Source organism: Rhea pennata, chromosome 2 (genome assembly GCF_028389875.1).
Source record: "Rhea pennata isolate bPtePen1 chromosome 2, bPtePen1.pri, whole genome shotgun sequence".
NCBI lineage: Eukaryota > Metazoa > Chordata > Aves > Rheiformes > Rheidae > Rhea > Rhea pennata.
Genome location: NC_084664.1, coordinates 113,875,697 through 113,896,585, shown reverse-complemented (window position 1 = coordinate 113,896,585; position 20,889 = coordinate 113,875,697). Strand labels below are relative to the sequence as shown.

The 20,889-nt window shown below is 34.3% G+C and overlaps 1 protein-coding gene across 1 annotated transcript in view; it reads left to right on the top strand.

Moving 5' to 3' along the window:
- Nucleotides 1–20,889, top strand: part of ROCK1 (Rho associated coiled-coil containing protein kinase 1) — a 92,041-nt gene that overhangs the window by 20,072 nt on the left and 51,080 nt on the right. Inside the window, exons 2-6 of the mRNA XM_062570211.1 lie at nucleotides 10,685–10,766; nucleotides 15,460–15,560; nucleotides 16,352–16,489; nucleotides 17,793–17,968; nucleotides 20,709–20,793. Of these exons, the coding sequence (XP_062426195.1) occupies nucleotides 10,685–10,766; nucleotides 15,460–15,560; nucleotides 16,352–16,489; nucleotides 17,793–17,968; nucleotides 20,709–20,793 (582 nt within the window). The remainder of the gene's footprint in view (nucleotides 1–10,684; nucleotides 10,767–15,459; nucleotides 15,561–16,351; nucleotides 16,490–17,792; nucleotides 17,969–20,708; nucleotides 20,794–20,889) is intronic.

The window sequence follows — 20,889 nt, the reverse complement described above, 5'->3', positions numbered from 1 at the left end:
AAAGTGCTCACTTTTTCTTGAAAAGCTGTTTTATTAGTTGTCTGTCCTCTGTTAAAAATTAAGTACCTTTTATTTTTTTTTTCTCTCAATTTATCTAGCCTCTGCCGCCAGTCACTATATTCTTTTTTGTAACATTTTTGTAGGCTAGATGGAAAAATCCTCTGTTGCTAGAAATACTTTCTTTGGTACAGCTTTTTATAGCATCTTTTGTAAACCGAATTTGTTTAACTAATTTAGTCTAACCTTAGTATTGACAATTCAAGCTCTGGAGAACTTACCTTTTGATTGTTTTACATGACTTTTTAGTAGCTGCACAATTTTATTTTGTGGCAAAGTACTTGTTGTCCACTTGACCTGGATTATATGGCTGATGAGTTATTGTTGCTTTATTAAGAAGTTTATCTTTCCACTGACTTGTCATATTGCAAACATTACTAGTCATGTTTTTACCTGCAACAGAGATAACACCTTTCAAAGTTCTAGTGGGGCAGATGGAGACAGCAATTTAAACTACTGAGGGGGAGAGCTTACTCTACCTTTATCATAATGTGTGGAGCTAAGAGATCTAAAGTTTGTGTGCTTTACATATTAGGGTGTAATGCACTTTGATTTGTATTTCTTGCAATAATGTGTTATGTTTCCTCTTGTGAATAAGTTGTTATCCTGCTAGTTCACATCTTATCCGACTGCCCCAAGTTTACTACCTGAAGTCTGGTTTCATGGAAAAAATCTAGGAGACAAACAGCTGTTTTCTGGTCTGGCTGTCTTTTTTCTTTTGAAGGGATGTTTCTGTACCAGTATTTGCATAGTTAGTGTCACTTCATATCCATTCTACTTATGCTTTCTAATGAGTATTCTTTAAAGTGTTTACTCCTGCTGATCTAAATTGATAATCCTAAGTGTGTTTATTAAAATAAAACTGTTGTGATGACTTAAATGGTAGATTTGTGTGTTCTGCGTGTGGAAGAGTCTATGCTTTCAGTTGAAGAATGCTGTGGAGATCTTGCAAAGATTTTTGCTGATGTGGTTTTTAAATGCATTCTGGCTTTTCTTTCTTTTTTTTTTAAGCTGATATTTCACATTTTAGGTGGTGTGGGGAACAGGATTTGCCTTATATTTGGGCAAAATATAACTTTGAGAATGTGAAAGGATGTGAAGTTAGGGTTTTTTTCTTTTTTTTTTCTCCCCCAAGGCATTTTTGTGGATAATGTTATCCTGCCATACATCAGATGGGCTGCTTATCTCTTGTTGTAATTGTTATAGTAGCTGGGAATTCTAGACTTATGAGACACTTTATAATACTAAGCTTTGAAGTAATTTTGGAATGCCAGGTCCATGCTGACATCAGTCAGTTCTGAAACTACCAATATTTCCTTTTCTTTTAACAGTATTAAAAACATATATATATATATATATATGTATATAAAATATATATTTTAAGTATACATGCATTCAACACATTCAATATAACTATTGAAAAAGGCAGTTTTAAGAAGCTGTTCTTACATTATATTTAATCCTATTGTGAATTGAAATATAGCTTCGTAAATCATTTAAGCTTTAAATGTCATCTATTTTCAACATATTAAAATACCGAGAATCTGAACAGCTGTCTACAACCAATTTATTAATTTTGCATAAGGTATCCTATTGATGGCAGAAATAGCCATACTTGATGTAGAAGCTTTATGTAGTTTCTAAAACCTGCCAGGTAGTATATCAATCTATGCGAGCTAACCTTTTATAAGGAAAATAAATTACAAATATCTGAAGATCTCTTTTTTGTGAAATAATAATAATAAAGCTTAATAGCAGTCAACTTTTAATACTGTTATGCCTGTCCTTGAACTATTTCAAGCAATATATACTGAACCTATTTCTGCATAAATTTTACTGAAATATTGGTGATATTTTGGTCTATATTCTTCGTCTTTTTTGAAGCTACTGCTCTCATCTGCTAGCTTTTCTTAAAGATGTAATATTAAATAGAATTAATTCTGATGCTAAACTGAAATGATATGCTGATATGCTGAATGTCTGTTTTGTGTTTAAAGATCATTAACTACAAAAATATCTTTTTACAAAGTGTAGTAGGGTAGTAAAATGTTGAGTTAGAAGAGAAAAAAAAACAACTTAGGTCTGAATTGCATCTTCAGACAATCTGCACTATGCACAATTTTCAGCATAAAATTCAGTGCCCCAAATTGGAGCAGTTCAGAATTATGGATCCACCATTCCAGAATTACGGATCCAAGAGTAAGTGGGCAGAGAAGGGCTCTGATGTGAGGAAACTACCCCTTTGCCCTCAGCTGTGTAGGAAGCTTAGGGATTGTAGGTGCCCCTGGATACTGATGTTACTTCTGCATGTTTAGTATAGCTGAGTTACTTTCACAGAATTGCACTGCATTTTATTTTTAATCTCAGGTGACAAGACTTGCTGCTGCTGTGGTAAAACAGCCAGACCTAGAAATGTTTCCTGTCTGAGAAAGAGCATTACTACTTGTATGCATACACATCTATAGACAAGTGTCTAAGGCTTCCTTCTGTGCTAATACGGATGTTAGCATTATTGTGGGAGGTCTGTGGGCTATAGAGTTACCGACAGCATGTATTTTGATGTATGTGAAAATGTACCGAGCCCTGCGGTAAGTGTATAGTCTAAGAAATTGTCATTAAAAATGTTACACAGTTGATGTTTGAACAGAATGTAAATACATGTTCATATATGTAACTGTTCAGAATGTGATATGAGTGACGTTTGCGGCTACGTATCTTGCTTTCAGGTTTTAAGATCTCCTTACTGAGGTTTTAAGAAGAAGGTTTTTTCGTGAAAGAGTATGTCTTAAAGAGCTTTTGCTAATTTAGGTTAATATTATAGGTGCTGCAAGAAACAAAGAAGTATCAAATTGTGTAGAACTGTATCATACTGGCAACAAGATCGCAATGTAAATCGAGCGTCTGGTGTGTAGGCTAACATATCAGTGCTGTATACTTTGCCTGGTATAACCATTTAATAAAAATTTTTAAATGGAGTGCCATAACTCTGTGTACATTGACTTACATACTTCAAAGATGAAGTACTAAACTTCATCTACTACTAAACTAAACTATGTACCCTAGGCAGCAAAGTAAATGAATTGAGTGAGATCAGCTTACAACTAGGTACTCAGAGGAATCTTCTCTATACTTTAGAGGTAATTAAATGTTGCCATATTGGCATTGGCCTGAAAGCTGGCTTTCAAACAGTGTTTTTGTCTGAAATTAGTGAATTGCATGGATCTGTTTAGTACTTTTTTCTCAGGTAAGCTTATCCTTGCCTATTAAAAAAAGGCTATTAATCTTTGGCACTAGAGGAGAGTCCTCAATGTGCACGTGTGTTTTTCTTACCAGTGAAATGGGAGTGTTCCCTAAATCAGTAGAGTGGTCCAAGATCTTCTCTCAGTTGAGATAGCAATGATGATAGCATCAGAAGAAAGTTTCTGTCCATGTCACAAGTGAGTAATGGCTGTTGTAGTGGGGTCTGACCTCTTATCACTAGCCCTACTGGTGGGGAGTTAAGGATATTTTTAATGGGATGATTCATTCCAGAAGCTACTTGTATGCAAACCCAAAGCACAAGTCTTGAGGAAGAAGGAGATTTTGGTGCTGTAGAGAAAACAAAGAAACTTCTATTTTTTTGGATGACAGTCAAAGTATTGCTTTTCATGCACACTTGAAAGTAATGTATAAAATTAACTACTCACTCATACCAGTTAAATAGGCTAACTCAGTAGTGATAGAGATCACCACAGAGATCATATATGTATGGCTAGACATTGTAACAAATCAGCTTGAGCACATGAAAGTCAAATTCCATCAGGTTTGTTGGTTTTAAGTATAAGTGGGAAGCTTCAGGATTATAGAAAAAAACAGAAAATAGCTGCAATACAGGATACTAAAATATGGATAGTTATGGTTGTAGATGTTAAGACTTACTGTGCTCTCTCCAAAAAAGGAAAAGCAGCAAAGACTTTAAACTTGGGTAACTGCCAGTCAGTCAAAGGAATGCAACTTTTGTATGCTGATAATACCCATTACGTTCTTCTTAGTTCTTTGAATGACAGATAAATAGTAAAATAAACAAATGTCTCAATAGCAAAGTTTCATCTGGGCTTTATTACCTTTTTGTTTGTGCTTTCACAAGACCATATTATGTCATAATGAAATTTGTACTCAGTAACAAATTTCAAGATGTAAACATGCTATAACTGTGCATTGGCAATGTAGATCATACACTAAATTTTTACTGTATATCACTTAGGGATCCTAAGTTAATGCAATTTTGCCAACTGGATTTTCTTGATGCAGTATATTTTGAAATATCCTAGCATTATTAAGACAATTTGTAGTGGAATTTATAGATTTTCTGCATCTGAATAAACACGACGTTACATGTGTTGTAATGAGTTTTGAGATTAAGGAATGTGTTTACAGAGTAATGCAAATGTCCAGTATAGTTTAGGACGGACAGTTTGGGAGTAGGATATATACTCATGTATGTACACATATGCGCTCGCTCTCTCCCTCCCTCCCTCCCCCAGCTCCCTTTCCTTCCCTCTTTCTCTTTCTTTCTTTCTCATAAAACTGTAGTGTTTGTATGCCTTATTGTTTAAAACTATTTTGGTGACACTGGTATGGAAGATGGTAAATGGTTTTTGGTTTTTTGAAAGAAAACTGAAAGTTCTTGAGGGGAATGCAGGTGTCCCCAGCTCATAGCAGAAAAAGTGAGCCTGCACATGTCATGTTGAGGAAGAGTTAACACAGGTGTTGTAAACTCGTCCTTTGCTAACCTAGTGGAGTTCCTTAAAGGATTTGCTGAGTATGAGGATAAGACAGATCTGGTTCCTGCAGTCAGTGTGAATTTCCAAAAAGCTTTTGTTAAGGCTCTTTGTTTAAGCTGCTTTGGTTGTCTCACGGATACATGAATGAAGGTGAGAGCTGGTGACTTTAGTCAAAGCAGAGAGATAAACAGTGGGGTCTAACAGATCTGTGCTATGTCACATAGTAAAAAGTGATCTAAAAAGATGAATAATGAGAGAATTTACTGAGCACAGAATAGTAAAAATTAAAGCTTTAACAAATTGCGGAAGAAATGAACATTCCTTGGTGCCTGATTGATTGAAAATGATAAGTAAAATTTAGCATTAATAAAGATTAAGCGAGTACACGGGAAAAGCTCTATTTTTTTATATATCTGTTTTTGAGTGTCTGTTTTGGGGCATTTGTACGAACTTTGATTTATAGTAGCTAGTTTTTTAAAAGCGTCAACTTAGTATATAATGACAATCAAAAGAACTCAAATATTTCAGATAATAACCTAATGAACAGAAAACATTATGCTGCAGTGTATACTTATGGCATACTTACATATTCAGTGTTATTTGCAGTTTCTTTCTCTTACTCAAAATGTACATCGTAGAAATAGAAAAAAGCAGAGTGTGATAGAGGACAGAGACAATGTGTAATAGCTTTCATGCAAGAATAATCGCAAAAGAGATGACCAGGGGAGAAGTGATGAAAGCATGTAAAATCATATCATGGACCAGATGGGTAGGGAGTTTGTTCCTTTTGGGAAGTGAGTGTGAATGCCAAAAACTTGTACAGAAAACGATTAGACAAAATTGCGGAAGAGAATTCTAACTAGAGCTGTTAAATATGAAGATGCCATTTCTGGTCACAAATGCATCAGAAAAGTATTACCATATGCTGGACTTGTTATTATGCTCTTCCCTAGGTATCTGTTACTGGTCATCTCCAGAGACAGGATACAAGTCCAGACTGACCTCTGATTTCACTCCATGTAGCTCTTCTTCTAGAACCCTTCTTAAATGCAGTAGAAGAACGAACAAATCAACAAAACATATGGAAGTGTTTGATACAGAAGAACTCTGTGCACTTTGTAATGCTATTTGTATGATTAAATAGTATGTCCTCACTTATGTGGTTTTGTGTTTTCCTTTTTTTTTTCTTTTCTATTTTGCAGGTTAGAATGAGGTATTTTAAATAGATAATTAAACTACTGATAATTGCATTAAAGATAGTACAAAATAGGGTACATGTGAGGCTATGAAACTGTTTGAATGAAGGAAGGAAGTTTTTCATTTCCTTTTTTTTTCTTTCTTTATGATCTCTAAAACATTGTTAGCAAGTAAGATGAAAGTTTGATCACGGAGTACGTTTGCTTTTATAAGCCGATGTATTCTAGTAATCTGAGCTATTAACACAAAATGAAAATGCCTATGTATAAACTCAAAGCTAGAGAAGAAAACTGCTTTATAATGACAGAATAGGGTGGAACTTAAGCTTAGCTGGAAATATCTCTAAGCTGCAACATGTTTCTAAGAAATAGTGAATGTGTTCCATTTAAAGAAGATATATATTAAAAATATATTGAACGCATGCAAATAGGGAAGAAATCTTCGTAAAAAATATACCTGCTTATGTAATAAAGCATATTGAATTATTGGATGTATAATTACTGATTTGTAATGATGTCTTACTATCCTTTTTGTTTAAGAGAAAGCGCCTCTGTCCTCTGTAGGTCTTGGAAGGAAGATGTCCCTTCCCCTCTGTATTAGGAAGGTCAGATGGTGTACTGAAAGACTGGTGAGCAAGGAGGAAAAGAGAGCTGAGATTAATTCTCTGCAGCCATCTAAGGGATGAAAACAATAATGAACATGTGTCTCTTTCCGTTTGGCCATTACCTTATTTTCTCCTAAGTGTAATTGCTAAAGCCCTGGAGTACATTCCCGGCTCTTTGAGCTGCACAGTTTTGGAGGGTCGTTGCCTTCTCATCCTCTGAGCTTGCGTTCTCTTCCTTATTGGTTTACTGATGATACCACTTCAAATAGCCGTACCTCGGAGTTTGCCTTTGTAGTTGCCCAGGTTGGAGAGTTTGCCACTTTTTCCAGTTCAGTTAATGTAAGTGAAATAAAAAGGCTATTTCATGTTTTACGTTAATAACTGGGTATCTCAAATATTTGACTTCCCTTATTCACAAAGGTTTATTTATTTTGGGTGTAGATTAGTTAAAGCGAATATCTCAATTCTGTAAAATAAGCTAGAGCTTAGTCTTGTATTTACAGTCCATCATTAAAATAAAACCATACTGGTTTTCTTCAGAAACATACTTAAATCAGAGAAATGAATGATCTTCAGAGTTATGGTTTTACAAGTCTCTCAATCTTTATAAGACTTTCCTTCTCCGTGTCTCTCCCTCCCCCTCCTTTTTTTCTGAAGGATTGGAGGCAGGTTAGTTTCTTGTATGAATACTGTAGCAAAGGGGAGCTGGTTATTGAAGAGACTGTTTTAAATAGGAAACTTCTGACATTCGTAGCTGTTTGCATGATTTTGAAGTGTGATTTGAGATGAACTTAAGATCATCAAGGAGTTTGAATCTGTGTTTCTGTTTCAGAGTTTATTTTTGCTGTAAGTTAAATGGTTTATTTGAAAGAATTCACCTCTAAGATTTGAAAGACAATGTTTTCTGAGTCAATTCTGAATTAAACAGTATTAATCTGTTTAATCCTTTGCCTGTCAAAAACTGAGTTTGTGTATTATCTTTTATCTTTACTTTCAGAGCTGTTTTAAAAAACACAAACCCCAAAGCCTGACAGACCAATAAAATCATGGGGATTTTTTTTTCTCTTTTGCGTTCTTTTTTCTTGGTAGACATACAGTTTAATACAAGTACCATGCAAAAATAAAGTTAGATTAAAATTTTGTAAATATCTCTGCCTGTTGTGTTCTGTGTTTGAAAAATTACAGTTTTCCTCTCCCTAAAAAAGTAAATAAATAAAAGGACTAAATTTTGGTTTTTGACACAAGCTCTACAGTGAAGCAGGATGCAAGAATTGCACTGGCCCAGAGGAAATCAGAATTTTGAGAATTACATTGCTCTTTTACATGCTGTTGCATGTAAAAGAGAATTGGTCTTTGTGACCCTGGACAAATTAATTGGCTTATCTTATTTGAAGGATTAAGGGCAGAATGGACCCCAGCCTTGGGCAATTCATCGTCATTGCTCACTCTTAAAAATCCACGGTTCTGACGTAGCAGCCCTGCAGAGGGTCTTTACCTACTGTTCCTCATGCTATGGGACTCAACGTGTAGAGCTTTGTACTGCTTTACAACCAGTTTTCATAGTTCTGTGAACATGGAATTGGAAATTCTTTAGTGTATTTTGTGGATGTTTGTTATATATGTTTGGAAAGTGTGTCTTTTAGTAGCTTGCTAAGTATTTCTCATGATTTGCGCATAGGCCGTGTGGCCTTTCCCCATGTCTGACTAGGGTCTGAGTTGTTGCTGGTTCTTATTCTCTCATTTATACAACTGGCCCCTTAAGTAGTTTTTCTATTATGTTTTTCTATCATAATTGCTTTTCTTTTTCATCATTAGTATAAATCTAAAAAGGTGAGTTTACTACAAAATGGAAATAGAGCCAAGATGCAAAAACTGACTTCATATTTAATCAAGTATCTCAATATCTTCAAATTAAATGTGAATTGTCATTTCCATTTTAATATTATTTAAGAGTCTCAGTTAAGGCACTGTATGGGGAGCTAACTTAAAACAGGAATGTTTTCATGGAAGGAAATTAACAGGTTTAATAATAACCAGCTTTTAAAGTTATTCTGATTGTCCTTGTATTTTTATTTCCTTACTCTTGTTTGCAAATTCTAGTGTGATTTTATTGTTTGTTCTCATTGTAGCTGAAGTAAATGATTTCTTTCTTACATAATTTAAAAGTGAAGACCACAAGCCTGTAAATAATTTTGATTTTGATAGCATTGATTTTTTTTAAAGCTCAAAAACTTCTATAGACTAGTGAAACAGACTAGATTTGAATTGGAAGTGAGAGATCACAGACTAATTTTTAATTTAGATCTTCAAGTGAGTCTCTAATCCATATTCCTGGAAAATAATCTTTCAAAAAGCATATACTCTAGCTTTTTTTTTAGGCATAGTTTCTTAAGGAATGTTAGAAATAGTAGTAAAGCCCTGATGGATCACAGAATCATGTAATGGTTGAGGTTGGAAGGGACCTCTGGAGATCATCTAGTCCAACACCCCCTGCTCAAGCAGGGTCACCTGGGGCGTGTTGCACAGGATTGCATCCAGGCGGGTTTTGAATATCTCCATAGAAGGAGACTCCACAGCCTCTTTGTAGTGAGTGCTGAGCCCTGGGGAATTACAGCAGCCTCAGGCCTCCAACTAGACTCTGAGCCGCTCATGACAACCCTCTGAGCTCTGCCATTCAGCCAGTTTTCAAGCCACCTCACTGTCCACTCGCCTAGCCCACACTTCTTGAGCTTATCTAGCAAGATGTTATGGGAGACAGTGTCAGAAGCCTTGCTGAAGTCAAGGCACACAACGTCCACTGCTCTCCCTTCACCTACCCAGCCAGACATGCCATCATAGGAGGCTATCAGGTTGGTTAAGCAGGATTTCCCCTTGGTGAATCCATGCTGATTGACTTTGAATCCTGTGTTGCAGGATTTTCTAAAAACCTGAAAACACTCAAACCAGGTGTAATCAGATCTAAACTGGTCGTATCAAAGACCTGTCTAATATCTAGTTTCCCACAGATCAATAATAGGTGGCGCAGACAGGTATGTAGAAGCAGGACAAGTAAATAATGGTGCTTCCCCGGTATACTCTGTTAGCAGCCAGTAGTTTGTTTCAGGAACTTCCTCCTTATTTTTGCAGTTGTCCCTTAAACATTACCGAGCTGATAAAGGGAACTTCCTATCATAAATGATACTTAATTCTTTGTAATATAACTCTCTGGAAGACTTAATGTTTTTAATTAGATACCATATCTGCAGCACCCAACCAGAATATCTTGTTTAATTTTTCCTCTCAGAAGACATAATACACTCAAGAATAGTGTGTGCTGCTTGTAAAATTAAGACCGCCATAAACTTCAGGGCGAGAAGTTTACAACACCTTAGAACTACCTTTTTGTTTAATTTTATTTTTGTCCATGAGGATGTATTTAATGGTAGTACTGCCGGATGGAAATATGGCTGTTTCTAGTTCTAAGTTAGTATTTCACATAAAATTTTTGTGCATAAAGCCAGTATTTTGTTCATGAGTATTCTCCCTAAATTCAATTAAGTTACGCGTGTGCACAAAGAATTAATTTTTTCCTTTGTAAATCTATTATCTTAAATGTTATGAATAAAAAATGTGAGTTGACTCTTGGCGATAAATTAACATCATGCCGTTCTGTTTGCCAGTTGCAGCTTTCTGTCCAAGTACCTTTATATGCTGTGTGATATTTTGTGACTTTTTAATGCTGATGGACCTTTTTAGAACTACTTATTTCCAATTTTTATAATTGGAAAAATTACTTTTTCATGTGAATGTGGAGCTGATTAAGATAATTAGCAATTCATAAAAGTAATTTGTTTTGAGATGAATGGAGATTAAATTTTGAAGAGTCTAGTGGAAGAGCAACAGCTACTTCCTGTTTTTATGTCCTTTAAAGGTATAACTAATGGTTGAATCATTAAGTAAATGTGAATTATTTCATTTGTATGGAAAATTGGTAGGGACAGATGTTTTTTATCATGTGTCTTTTGACTAGCAAAAAGTGTGGTTATTTTTCAGAAGACTTAATTTTGTTTGTGTTTTTTTTCAGGATGGATTAGATGCTTTGGTGTATGACTTGGATTTTCCTGCCTTAAGAAAAAACAAAAACATTGATAATTTCTTAAACAGGTGTAAGTATTTAATATTTGGTTACTAAATAATGAAGAAAGCGTATAAATATCAGCAAAAATAGGAATAAAAGATGTTTTAACTTTTCCAGTGGCAACTAGGGATTTCTGGGGTACCTTAAATTTTTTGGTAGAAGTTGTTTTAAGAGTTGGATTTTTTTTCCTCTAGTTATTACAGTCACATACAATTTGCTATAGATTTAATCCCCCACAGTTGCTGGAAATATCCAAGCTTTTGTCCAAGTAAATGACAGTGTTTTCAGTGACAGAGAACCTTTTAAAAGAAAGATCTATATCTTCTGTTCTGAACAAGCATCTGAATTCTGTTAACTTGTTTTGTAATTTCATGTACTAATGCATCATAAGCAATTAGGAGTAAAGTGGCATAACGTATATGTAGTGTCAAGACATTGTAGTAAATACTAACAGACTGCAACATGTATTTTTTGACTTTTTTAGTATTCAAGGTTGGGGGCAGGTTTAGCTCAGTTGGTTAGAGCGTGGTGCTGCTAATGCCAAGGTCGTGGGTTCAGTCCTCGTAAGGGATATGCTGAGGGTTGGAGTAGAGGATCTCCAGAGGTGCCTTCCAACCTTGCCATTCTGTGGTTCTACAATTATCCCATTAAATTCTTACACTGCATAGTTTGCTAGACTTCTTTGTGTATGCAGTTGATGCCTCTGCAGAATTCTTCTCAGGATTTTTTTTTTTTTTTTGGGGGGGGGGGGCATAGAAAAAAATATGAAATTCTACCGTAGTAGTTTCCTTAGTTAAAACAAACCAACAGATGTAAAATAGCCTTTTGATTTTCATTATCTAAACAACAAAAAGAATAAGTAAATAAAAAATTTTACAATATGGTGTGTGGGCAGGCTTTTTATTTTTATTTTTTTTATTTTTTTAATTATTTTTTTTAATAACTGGAATATACCACCGTCCTGTTTTGGCATCTTGTTAATTCTGGCTCCTCTGCCTTTTGGAAATAATTTCAAATTCATAAATTTAAATTAATTTTACCCTTCAAGCAGAGCTATTGTTAAAATTAGGAAGGATATAACTTTATTTTTACTATTTATTTTTGCTATTTTATTGTGTATTTTTCTACGAGATTTCCCACACATTCTTCCCTGCAGTAGTTTTGATAATGGAAAAAAAAAGATTTTTTTTTGATAGTCAATAGTTCCATAATATTCATATATTTTAAAAAAATCATTAAAGAATTAAGCTTGTTTTACAGGCTCTCAAATTGATAAATTCTGGAAATCATGGCATAGATGTTTGCTGATACCAGACTTGCTGCTGTCTGTAGACTGCATGGGCAGACTTTGAAATTAAATTATGTTATTATTAGTGTTTTTACAAGTTTAAACATCTTAGTTAAATGTTGTATTAAATGGGTTTTGTGGCAAATATGAAGTAATTAAGATTCAAATAGCTAATTTTTGTCTTAATAGTTCTTTGAAATTTGTGAGTTTGCTTCTCTTTTCAAGTTGTTTTTAAATAGTTTACTTTGTCCAACTGTTAGCTGTAATACTAAATTTATGGGGTTTACTCTAGAAGAAATGAATAAGAATTCACTATATTTAACTGATGGCTCATTTTGATGAAAGCTGGTTGCTGGTAAGATCAGATGTTCTGTTTAAGTTTTCATATTTCGAACTATATTTGACATCACATACCCTGATACATGCACATTTTGTGTACCTAGTAGTTTACAGAGAAGATGTGGTGAAACTATTGGAAAAAAGAGAAGTTGAGTTAGGCAGAGGAAGTATTCGTTGCATCAGATAAATTGAATGTAATTTTCATCATTAGTGAAATAATTAGGTCTTAGAAAAGCTTCATTTTTGCATTTGGGGGTGAGTGAAGTAAAATTTATGTTTACAGTCTATTAAAATGAATATTCCATTGATAAAAATAATATACTGTGTAAGATGTAACCTGAAGTAATATGAAGGTGATGATAAATAGAACAGAGCAAACTGTTTCTTTTCAGACAGCCTTTAGGACAGGGATGTTGCTATGTTTACTGAAATATGAAAGCCAGAACTTTTTGTGTGAGTGGTGACCTTAAAGATAACTGTGAAATCTAGTTTGTCTTGAACTTCTGATTAAAAAAAAAAAAAATGGGGGCTTTTATTTTATGTAACCTAAGACATACAGGAACATTTTCATGTTTACTTTATTTCTAAAGGAAAACATTAAAAAAAAAAAAAAAAAAAAAACACACCTTCTACAGTAGTTGCTATCTAAACAATTTGTACCGTTATTCTGGAAGTTTGCTTACTCTGTTTTATAGACCAGTGATTGCCCACTGAGACAGTCCTTATCCCCTCTTATTTTCTCTCAGACCCTAATAAAAAAATTCTGACTTAGATTTTATGTCTGTGGAGTCTTAAATATCTGCCTCTGTCACCTACAGTTGTGGTTATTTTTGCAAAACCAGTACCTTTAAAATTTTCTACTATATAGAATTTAAAGAAAAAGGAACATCCACATCTTATGAGGATGATTGAGATTCCAGCCTTTGCAGCAGAAACTCAATTTACTGCAAGGTGGCATATAAGCTTATAATGAAATTTCAGGCCAAGTTGGAGATGCTGTTTTCTGCTACGGGAGCCGTCTTACCTGTTCACGTGGCGTAACCTGGCTGTATCCTCCACTATTAGGGGCAGATATGGTACTGCCTATTGAAATGTGTTGCAACCTGATAAAACATTGATTAACAGATCTTTGAATCTTGTGGTAAAATTTCCTAATTTTACTGTTGTTACTGTACCAAGTAACAAATGTCTGAAGGTACTGAATATGTCTCTCAAGCAGTTTGTTACAACTTGCAGATGCTCACAAGCCCAGGGTACATCATTTAAAAATGTTTAGCTTCAAATCACTCTTAAAATAGATTTCCCCTAATTTAGAAATTCTAAAATTCTCTGTTGTGCCTTCTACAGGAAGCACAAGAGGTGCTTGGAGGCAAGTGGGCGTGAGAAGAGAATAAATTACTTTGCTTAGGAGGTTACTGAGAGCAGTTAGGAAGGAAGTGCAAGCGGTAGTCATTTAAAAGTGAGGCTGGCTAGCAATAATCCAGAGCTGCGCTACATCGTTGGTGTCTCTACGACACACTAAATTTTGTTATTCACTACCACTGTGCTTTTAAAACTGTTCAAATGCCTGGAACTATTTGAACTATTTTATTTTTGCTATTAAGGTCAGCATTTATTTTTAATCTTGTGTTCTAGTACCCTTTTTAACTTGGTATCTGTACTGTGTATTTGGAATCATTTTGACTTGAGAAACGTTCTGAAGGAAACTGTGGTTAACTGTTTTGACTGTGGGTGACGTTTGTGATTGAAAACCATTTAACAGGGGCTTTTTCGTACTATGCCTAACTTTCGTCTGCACTATTATAAAGATTTTTCGTTCAGAGTTGGTGGATTTCCTGCTAGGAGACTGTCAGGCAATAAGTTAATGAGAAAATTGTTGTCATGGGGACTGGTGCGTTTCAGCTCCTTTCCATTTTTCAGTTTATGTTCATAATCAAGCTCCTCTTAGGGTATAGTTTATTGAACTAGTGAGCTAGTGGTATGCTGCCTTGTGTAAATGGATGGTTTTACATTAAGCAATAATAGAATATTTATTCAAACAAAACTATCTTTGAGTTCCTGTAAGCTATAATAAAATCTTACTGAGTTTTACTCATATACTTTATTGTCAACCATATGCTTTATTGTCGTACTTTTATTATGTTTAATCAGATGTCTTTATTTTAGAATAGTCCATTTTGATACAGAAATTCCTTTTGCATGTGTGCTTTCTTTGTTTATAGGTAATGACCAGTATATATAGAACTCTAATGTTAATTTGCTATTCTATGCCAAATCATTTTTTAAATGTAAACTGGCATTTCTCCTCCCTTTTCTTCTCCTACCTATGCGTCTTTATAAACTCTGCTTTTGGGCCTAGAATGCTATTTTTGAAGATAAAAATGCTCTTGTATAATTTATTTTATTAGAAGTGTATCTGGTCTAGTAGTTTCTTACTTTTAAAAATGCTGAAACATGAAGCTTTTCCATGTAATCTTATGCCAGTGTTGACCCACATGGATTAAAATAGACTGTTTTAATCTATGACCAAATTTGGAATTAGAGTATCTGCCCACTGGGAGTTTGTAAATTATTGTAGTTTATAGAATGACAGGTTTATATAAATAATTACAATGATTCCCACTGCATGTTTTAAATTAAAATCTATTTTTTTCTGTATTAGGAGTAATAAAAGTCCAGAATACTGAAAGTGTGTTTTTTTAAATAGTTTCTTCAAGTGTTTCATATGTATACTTAATGCTATTTTCTCAGATATGTTGTGTATTTACCCAGAAATAATCTTTCATAGTAATCTATTACAAGCCAGATTAACCTGAATTTGAAATTTTTGTGTAGCTTTTTTTGCAGGTATTTATTTTAAAGATCTTTTAAAGATTTCTGATAATTTGATTGTGCAGTAGAGTTGTATTATGTTAGTGTCAAGTTTCAGTTACTGTGGTAGTGGAACGAGCTCATGCTTTCTGCTGAGAGGTTTGCGATAGATAATTTACAAAGAAGGTTCCCTCTTTAAGCAATGTATCTAATAATTATGTAAAGTTGAAAGATGAATGTATTTAAATTAATTATATATGAAATGTGATTTTCTTTGATGTAGATAAAGACACAGTAAATAAAATGAGAGATCTGCGCATGAAAGCTGAAGATTATGAAGTAGTGAAGGTGATTGGTAGAGGTGCATTTGGGGAGGTTCAGTTGGTAAGTTATGTTTCTATTGTACATTTGAATGTTTTTGTAGTATTTGCTTATATGTCTATTTCTGAATAAAATATTTAAAAGACAAAGTCTTATAATGTTATAGCTTTAATCCCAGAGATTTTTTCTTTTTATCCTATGAAAATATTCTTGAGGCTTTCCTCTTTCAGTACTCTGTGTGCACAAATACTCATTCTGTTTTGTAGCCATGTGTTAAAATAAAGCAGAGTATGTATTGCTTGTAACAAGAAAATCAGTCTTTGTCACTGTTTATGTGGACACTTGAACAAATCTTCAAGACTAAAAGAATTTCTACAGATTTAGATACTTTATACTAAAATTTCATGGACACATTTCTCTGAAAAATATTCACAACAAATTAACAACTGGGCTTGCTCATGATGCTTTACTGAACTGTGAACTGGTGAAATACAGCACTAAGCATACATGTCTGCTAATCACCTCTGGAAAATGTTTGTAGGTTTACTTTTATTTAACAGGTGTGAGTATTTGTTCTTTCTAAGACAAATACCTACAAATTACAAAGTGAGTATTTTGACTAGGGACTTGTATGTTGAACAGTTTTAGCAAGTATTTTAGGAGTAATACATATATTGTAAGATAATGCAATCTAATTTTATAGACCTACAGTATATCATGTTTTATAAAACAAGATGAAGAATATTTAAAACAAGTTAAATAGAGTGAAGAAGGAAAATAATATGCATGCTATTATTCTTCATATATTAATATGCAAAACTAATGTGTTCTGTATGTCAAATTTGTTTTCATAGGTAAGGCATAAATCCTCAAGGAGAGTCTATGCTATGAAACTTCTGAGCAAATTTGAGATGATAAAACGATCAGATTCTGCATTCTTCTGGGAAGAAAGGGATATTATGGCTTTTGCTAATAGTCCCTGGGTTGTTCAGGTATAGTGATATTCCTTTGAAAAAGCTTATCATTGCAGAACCATTTCAGTATAGCACTGTGTAAATCAAATTATGACTTGGAATTATACATTTTCATTTTTAGATTTTCAAATTCCCTTTTTGGTTATATTGATAATAATAATTGATATATGTTATTGATATATTATTGATAATATATTGAAAATACATTATTAACATTAGAAATGCTTACAAATAGCAGATATTACAGTTTCTTCCAAGCTGTATTTTGTCTAAACAATTACAAGATGAGCTATTCTGTTTATTATTAAAAATATTAACAGATAAAACCTAAAACTGGTGAACCTCCTCTATAGTAATTTTTTTGAGGCATCCAATATACCAGAAATATAAGTTTAAGAAATAGTTTCTGTATATTCTAATTTCTATGTGTGTGTCTGACTGCAAAGTATGCCCACTCTGTGTCTTTTTCCTCATTTCAGTGTTATCACTGACAATTTTTTTGGAGGTGTTGCTGCCTTTGAAGTTTACAAGAGTGTGCCTGAATGACCATATATTTGTGTGTGTGCACGCTAACTTGTTTGTTTAAACTATTCTTACCCTTAAGCATGTGAATTCTTAGGTTAGAAAAAAGCAAAATTATTTAAGATTTACCTGCATCAAATAGGTAACTGCATTGCTATCTTTCTGGGAGTGATTGTCCAGAATACTACTTTTATGACTTTAAAAACTGTTTAAGTTACAAAATTTAAATCTGCTCCCACTACTGATGTTAAACAGAGCACTGACAACTGTAAAGGAAAACATTTTTACTGAATTTTTAAAAATTTAAGCTCATTTTCTAAACAGTGAGTGACAAACAATAAATTCACAATAGAATAATAAATATTTGCTGGTAACACAAATAGAATCTGGTAGATATTTGCAATGCAATAGTGTTATATTAACATATTGATCAGCTAGCATCCCAGGGAGTATGGAAGCATCTTGTTGACTTGTGCAGATGAGCAGTCTTTGAAATGATCTCAAGTTTTACTGCACTAGATTAATAAATCATAATCATAATCCATAACTAGAACCATAATCCTTCCATTATAACATTATAATGGAAGGGACAAAAGATTTGGTAGAAATAGGCTCTAGATGTTAACTTTTTAAGGAGGTAAGCTGAATCACGCAAAGCTGATACAGTATTGGCAACAAGTCTGTTAATCTTTAGATCCTTATGTGCAGAAATTCTTTGGCTTTTCAACATGCAGAAGGTTAAAGATTTTAACCAAAGATACCTGGAGTATTCATGTTCTTTGTTTATTTGTTTCAACAGTTATTTTATGCATTCCAAGATGACCGTTACCTTTACATGGTGATGGAATACATGCCTGGTGGGGACCTTGTGAATTTAATGAGCAACTATGATGTTCCTGAGAAATGGGCAAGATTTTACACTGCTGAAGTTGTTCTTGCGTTAGATGCTATTCACTCAATGGGTTTTATACACAGGTAAAGAACAGAAAAACAAACAAAACCCCCCAAAGAACTGTTGTTACTTAGAGATATTTTGTTTCCAGTGCTGTCAGAACAACTTGAATAATCATTTAGGTAGTTTTAAAATTGCTGATGTTACTTCTTCATTATTATTTCATTCTTACTCTGTCTTACAACTTCAAAATTTGTTGTCATGAAATTATCAGTCTGAGGTGACACCTTCAAGTAAAAGATTTTCAACGGACTAATCTTCATCTGTTTGAGACATAATAGAATTTTACCACAATACCAAAAGATGTAAGAACTAAAGTGAGATGAACAGTTTAACCCCCAAATTGTTCACTTCTCTTGACTATAAAAAGTTGTTTGGGGAATTAGATATCAGTAGTACCCGCTATTAGGAATTATTAACTCTCTGGTATGTATTTGAAGCCTCAGCCGGTGTCAGTGACCTATTAAACAAGAAAATGAGAACAGTATGAAGAAAATGTAGCCACATATTTACCTGTAAAGCAACAAGAAGACAAAGAACAAGCAGGAAAATAGAGGCACAGAGTAGCGGAAACTTAGCTCTCAGTCTGTGTATTATATACTTGTCCTCAACTGAATTGTAGTCACTTGTTGGATAGATTGAGATGTGCTCTGGTTGATATTTGAACTTTTATCTGATGTTAGCTTTTTATTACACTAACTGGAAGCAGAAGAATTTTTCTTTTCGACTTGAAAGTGCAGGAACAGTTTCAGACATAGTAAATAAATTCTTGATTTGTGATTTTGCCAGAATATCAGTGTTAACACCTAAGCTTTTGCAAAAGTATAAAACAAAACAGAAAGTCTCTTAATCCATTGCTTGAGTAGGATCTAGAGTAGCATTAATAGTGTTGCTGTGCTAAATCTGATAAATAAATTACCTAGCTGAATCATTTGTACACATGTATTGCAAACTTTAGAAAGCAGGTGCTAGAAGTTGCCAGCAGCACTGTGGGTTCTTCCGTAACATTTTAGGTGACTTTGACACCAGGAGCTTTTTGGAATTTGTTTCCAACTGAAGTTGGTCCATCCAAATTAGGAGAATGATGAAAATGTGGGCCCACTGCTCAGTGGAGTAGGGGCCTTGCGACAAGAGACACAGAGAAGGCTGGGGTCCTGCCTTTGCCTCAGTCTTCATTGATAAGGGTCACTTTCAGTGATTGAATGCTTGATAAGGTTCACTTTCAGACCTCTTGGGTCCCTGTGCCTAGTGCCAGAGTCAGAGTGAGTGAAGTATTAACCTAGTGAAGGAAAATTAAGTTAGATCAGCCAGAGTCTCTGGGAATACTGTGGAGTGAAATCTCAGACGATCATTTCCAAGGACAGTAAGGTAGTTGGGAACAGCCATTCTTGGTTTTCCAAGGGCAAAGCGTACCTGACTGACCTGATTGTTCTGTGCGATGAGATGACTGGCCCTGCTGATGAGGGGAAATCAGTGGATGCTGTTTGTCTTGACTTTATCAAAGCTTTTGATGTAGTCAGATTGGAGAGAGATGGTTTGACTAGTGGACTGCAATGTGAATGGAAAACTTGGCTCAAAAGGTTGTGCTCGGTAGTACAGACTCCAGCTGACAGCCAGCTACTGGCATTTCCTCAGGCTTCAATAATGGGGTCAGCACTGTCTTAATTTATGAACTGAATAGGTGAAACAGAATGCACTGATCTTCAGCTGCCTAATGGTTTATAGAGAAGATGGAGTCGGATTTTGAGTTGCATGGTGAAGAGACAAGATGCAATGTATGCAATTTGAAGAAAAGGAATACATTAGGAAGCATTTTTTCACTGTGAGGATGGTCAAACAATGGAAGAGTGGCCTAGAGAGGTTGTGGAATCTCCATCCTTGGAGAAATTCAAAACTTGATTGTCTATGACCCTGAGCAACTTGATGTAACTCTGGATTTGGATCTGACTTCAAAGTTAGCCCTACTTTGAGCAGGCATTTGGACCAGATGTCTTCCAGAAATCCCTCCCAACCAAAATTTTTCTATGAATATATAAAAGTATTTCCACTGTATCCTCTGAGCTGAGCTAAATCTTCCTTTTATCAGTTATGACCAGAAGTTCTCTTTAAGGAAATTTACTTTCTCCTGAAATTTGCCTTAGGTTTCTTACCATTATTCTGCTACAATATATTTAATAATATTTTAATTTGCTAAACTTTACTAGTTTATGAAAACTTCTTTTCTGTAACAGAACTGCTTTGTGGAAAGGCATAAGGAGATGCTACTTTTGAGCCACAGCAAAATATTTCTTCATATTAGTATACTTCTGAAAATGACATATATTTGTTCTCTTAAAATAGAAGTAGTACAGAGAAAGATCTGTGCTTTCAAGGTCTGTTTGAGGTGGCTAACTTGGAGTCAGAAGGGATTTTTTTTCTGTAATTGATATTAGTTAACTGGATTCTAGTGAACAAGGACTTGAACAAGTCAATAGTTTTAGGTACTTGAGATTCAAGAGTGATGCCCAGACCTGTTAAATTTGGTTGTTTCAAGAGACTCTATTCCCACATCCATATTATCCTCTTTTCTTTTAAATGTGAGAGTTCAACAGTCTTTGTTGGACATGATACTTTGAGATGATGGGTCTAAATGGAGGAAGTGGTTGCATTTTCATGTTGTTTTTTCCTTGCCTTATCAAAGCTGAAAAATAGTTGACTTCTGTTGTTTTCGTAAGTTAAATTTATTTATTAACTATTACACACACATATTTTTCTTCCTTTCAGAGATGTGAAGCCTGATAATATGCTGCTAGATAAAGCTGGTCATTTAAAACTAGCAGATTTTGGTACTTGTATGAAGATGAATAAGGTACTCATATGTTTCTAAACTTGCTTTTATGTTTGTGAATATAAAATTTACTGAAAACCTTTCAACCAGATGAGAAGAGTCCAAGGTTCCAGTCTG